Source organism: Nothoprocta perdicaria, unplaced genomic scaffold, assembly GCF_003342845.1.
Source record: "Nothoprocta perdicaria isolate Ctin4 unplaced genomic scaffold, notPer1 scaffold_766, whole genome shotgun sequence".
NCBI lineage: Eukaryota > Metazoa > Chordata > Aves > Tinamiformes > Tinamidae > Nothoprocta > Nothoprocta perdicaria.
Genome location: NW_020456050.1, coordinates 8,925 through 12,484, shown reverse-complemented (window position 1 = coordinate 12,484; position 3,560 = coordinate 8,925). Strand labels below are relative to the sequence as shown.

The 3,560-nt window shown below is 59.9% G+C and overlaps 1 protein-coding gene across 1 annotated transcript in view; it reads right to left on the bottom strand.

Moving 5' to 3' along the window:
• The window catches only part of FTSJ1 (FtsJ RNA methyltransferase homolog 1), a 7,369-nt gene that overhangs the window by 2,091 nt on the left and 1,718 nt on the right, over positions 1 to 3,560 (bottom strand). Inside the window, exons 3-8 of the mRNA XM_026051570.1 lie at positions 3,087 to 3,183; positions 2,269 to 2,347; positions 1,874 to 1,926; positions 1,664 to 1,717; positions 1,445 to 1,547; positions 59 to 142 (exon numbers count right to left, since the gene is read on the bottom strand). Coding sequence (XP_025907355.1) covers positions 59 to 142; positions 1,445 to 1,547; positions 1,664 to 1,717; positions 1,874 to 1,926; positions 2,269 to 2,347; positions 3,087 to 3,183 — 470 coding nt within the window. The remainder of the gene's footprint in view (positions 1 to 58; positions 143 to 1,444; positions 1,548 to 1,663; positions 1,718 to 1,873; positions 1,927 to 2,268; positions 2,348 to 3,086; positions 3,184 to 3,560) is intronic.

The window sequence follows — 3,560 nt, the reverse complement described above, 5'->3', positions numbered from 1 at the left end:
CCCCCCACTGGCCCCGCCCCTCCTTGGCCCCGCCCCTCCTTGGCCCCGCCCTCCGCACCGCTCCCGGGCTCCAGCGGGGTGGGCTCCTGGGCGGGGTCGTAGCCGGGGAGGGGGCGGAAGCCGCGACAGACGACGAAGGCCTCTGAGGGGAGGGGCACCTTGGGATCCTATAGGGACCTTATAGGGCCCCTATAGACCCCACAGGGCCCCTATAGATGCTATAGGTCGCACGCCGATGCTGCAGCTGCTGCGGGGCTGGGTGCCCGGGGGGGCTACAGGCTCCCCCAGGCACCCATAAGGATCCTATAGGACCCATACAGATGCTATAAACCCTCTATAGACCCTATACATCCCCTATAGATCCCGTAAGTGATGCAGCGATGCTGGGGTTGTGGCTGCTTGGCGGCTGGGTGCCTTGGCAGGGGCTATAGGGACCCCCAGATACCCTTAAGGACCCTACAGCAGCTATAGAACCCTTGTAGGATCTCTATAGATCCCATAGACACCCTATAGGACGCCCACAGACCTTATAGATCATATAGGCCTCGCTGATGCTGGAACTGCTGCTCCAGAGCCTTAGGGACCCTCAGGCACCCATATAAACCGTGTAGGATCCCTACAAACCCCATAGAGACCCTATATATCACCTATGGATCGTATAGGTCTCACCAAAGCTGGGGTTGCGGCTGCTCCGTGGCTGGGTGCTTGGGGTGGAGAGGGCTCTAGGCACCCCCAGGCACCCATAGGGACCTTATAGGACCCCTATGGATGTCATAGGGACCCTATAGACCTCATAGGAAACCTATAGATCCCCTACAGGTCCCACCAATGCTGGAGTTGTGGCTGCTCCGGGGCCTTAGGGACCCCCTGGCACCCATAGGGACCCTCTAGGACCCCTATATAGCCCATAGATCCCCTATAGATCCTATAGGTCTCACCGATGCTGGGGTTGCAGCTGCTCCGGGGATGGGTGCCTGGGGCAAGGCAGGTTCTAGGGACCCCCAGGCACCCACACGGACCCCATAGGAGCTATAAAAGACCTGAAAAAGCTCTATAGACCCCATAGGAATCTTACAGCACAGCATGTAAGGTCATTACAGCATATCTTATAGCATGTAAGGTCCCATAAGAACCTCACAAACCTTATGGATTCTATATGCACTATAGGTCTCACCAACGCTAGAATTGCAGCTGCTCCACGGTCTTAGGGACCCCCAGACACCCATAGGGACCCTAAACAACCCCCACAGACCCCATAGAGACCCTCCAGGACCCCTATAGACCCTATAGGCCCCCTACAAGTCTCACCGATGCTGGAATTGCAGTTGCTCCGTGGCTTGGCCCCCTGGGGCAGGGAGGGCTCTAGGGACCCCCAGACACCCATAGGGACCCTCTAGGACCCCTATAGCCTCTCTAGGGCCCCTATAGACCCTATAGGTCTCACCGATGCTGGAGTTGCGGCTGCTCCGCGGCTTGGCGCACGTCACCGACGGGAAGAAGAGGCCGAGCTGGGCGTAGAGCAGCGTCACGTCCTTGCCGCGGAAAACCTGCCGAAACCGCCCAAAATGAGCCAAAAACCCGTGACGGGGCCCCCCAGCCCCACTTTGGGGCCAAATGCGGCAATTTGGGGTTTGGGGGGCAAAAACTCCATTTTTCAGCTCACCTTGGCCACGAAGGTGCCCCCCGGCCGCAGCACCTGGGTCGTGATATTGAGGGCCTGGGGGGGGGTTAGGGTGAGAACCCTCCTTATCCTATAGGGACTATAGGGACTATAGGGGACGATAGGGACTATAGGGGACCCCCCCTTCTGTCTATAGGGGTGGGCACCCCCGGGGGGGGGCTTGGGGTAAATTCCAGGGTTCTGGGGTCTCACCGCCAGCAGCAGCTGAGCCTGGATGAACTCGTCGAGGTCGTGGAGGCCGGTCACTGTCGGGGGGGCAGTGGGTTTTGGGAGGAAATTCAGTAATTTTGGAGCTGGAGGGGCAGGGAGGGTGGGAGGTGGGGTTGGGGGTGACTTTGGGGGTGAATCGGGGCAGTTTGGGGATGAATTGGGGTGATTTTGGGGAGATTTAGGGGTGAATCGGGGGTGTCGGGGTGATTTTGGGGTGAATTGAGGGGTTCTTGGGTGATTTGGGGGCAAATCGGGGTGGTTTCATGGTGATTTTGAGGTGAATTGAGGCAATTTTGCGGCAGTTCAGGGGGATTTTGGGGTGAATTGAGGGGTTCTGGGGTGATTTTGGGGCGAATCGGGGCAGTTTCGGGTCTCACCGTCGGGGGCCCCGTCGCAGACGACCAGGTCGGCCGGGAGCCCCTCGAAGAGGTCGCGGATGCGACGGGCGGTGGAGGCCTGGTGGGGCGGCGGTGTGAGGGGCGCTGCGGGGTGCTATGGGGCACTATGGGGCGCTTTAGGTCACTGTGGGGCACTAGGGGTCCCCATGGGTTGCTGTGGGGTTCTACAGGTYGCTATGGGTTGCTATGAGTCGCGGCGGGTCTCTATAGGTTCCCATGGTTCTCTATGGGCCGCTATGGGGTGCTGCACATCCCCATGGGTCACTATGGGTAGCTATGAGTCTCTATGGGTCATCAARGCTTTCTAAAGGGTGCTATGGGTCACTGTGGGCCGCTATGGGGTGCTACAGGTCACCATGGGTCCCCATGAGTCTCTATGGGTTGCTATGGGTCGCTATGAGTTCCCACACGTCTCTGTGGGTCACTGTGGGTTGCAATGGATCCCCACAGGTTACTATGGGTTGCTATGGGTCGCTATAGGTCCCCACAGGTTACTATGGGTCTCTAAGGGCAGTCAAGGATGGCTAAAGGGTACTATGGGTCACCATGGGTCCCCACAAGTCTCTATGGGTTGCTATGGGTTTCTGTGGGTCACCACAGGTCACCATGGGTAGCCTTGTGTTGTTATGGGGTGCTACAGGTTGGTATGGGTTGCTATAGGTCCCCACAAGTCACTATGGGCCGCTATGGGGCGTTATGGGTCACTATGAGTCCCCACACATTTCCGTGGGTCACTATGGGTCGCTATGGGTCCCCATGGCGCTATAGGTCTCTATAGGGCGCTGTGGGTCACGCACCTTGGTGATGTCCCCCTGGATCTGCAGCACCCCGGGCAGCGGCGCCATCGCCTGGAGGTCGACGGCCACGACGCGGGGGGGCCCCCCCGGCTGTGCCCTGGGGGGAGGGTGACCCACAACTGCCCCCCCTGACCCACAACTGCCCCCTCTGACCCACATCCCCTCCTTGGGACCCACAACTGCCCTCCCAGGACCCAGAACTGCCACCCCTAACCCACAATTGACCCCCTGGGCCCACAACTGCCCTCCCTGGACCCAGAATTGCCCCCTCAGACCCACAATTGCCCCCCGGACACATATCCCCCCCTGGGGACCCACAACCACCCTCCCTTCGACCCACAAGCACTCCATCCAGACCCACAACCGCCCCCCCAGGACCCACAACTGCCCCCAGACCCACAACTGCCTCCGCAACCCACAGCTGCGCCTCCTGGACCCACAACTGCCTCCTGCCCCCCAACTCCCCCCCAATCC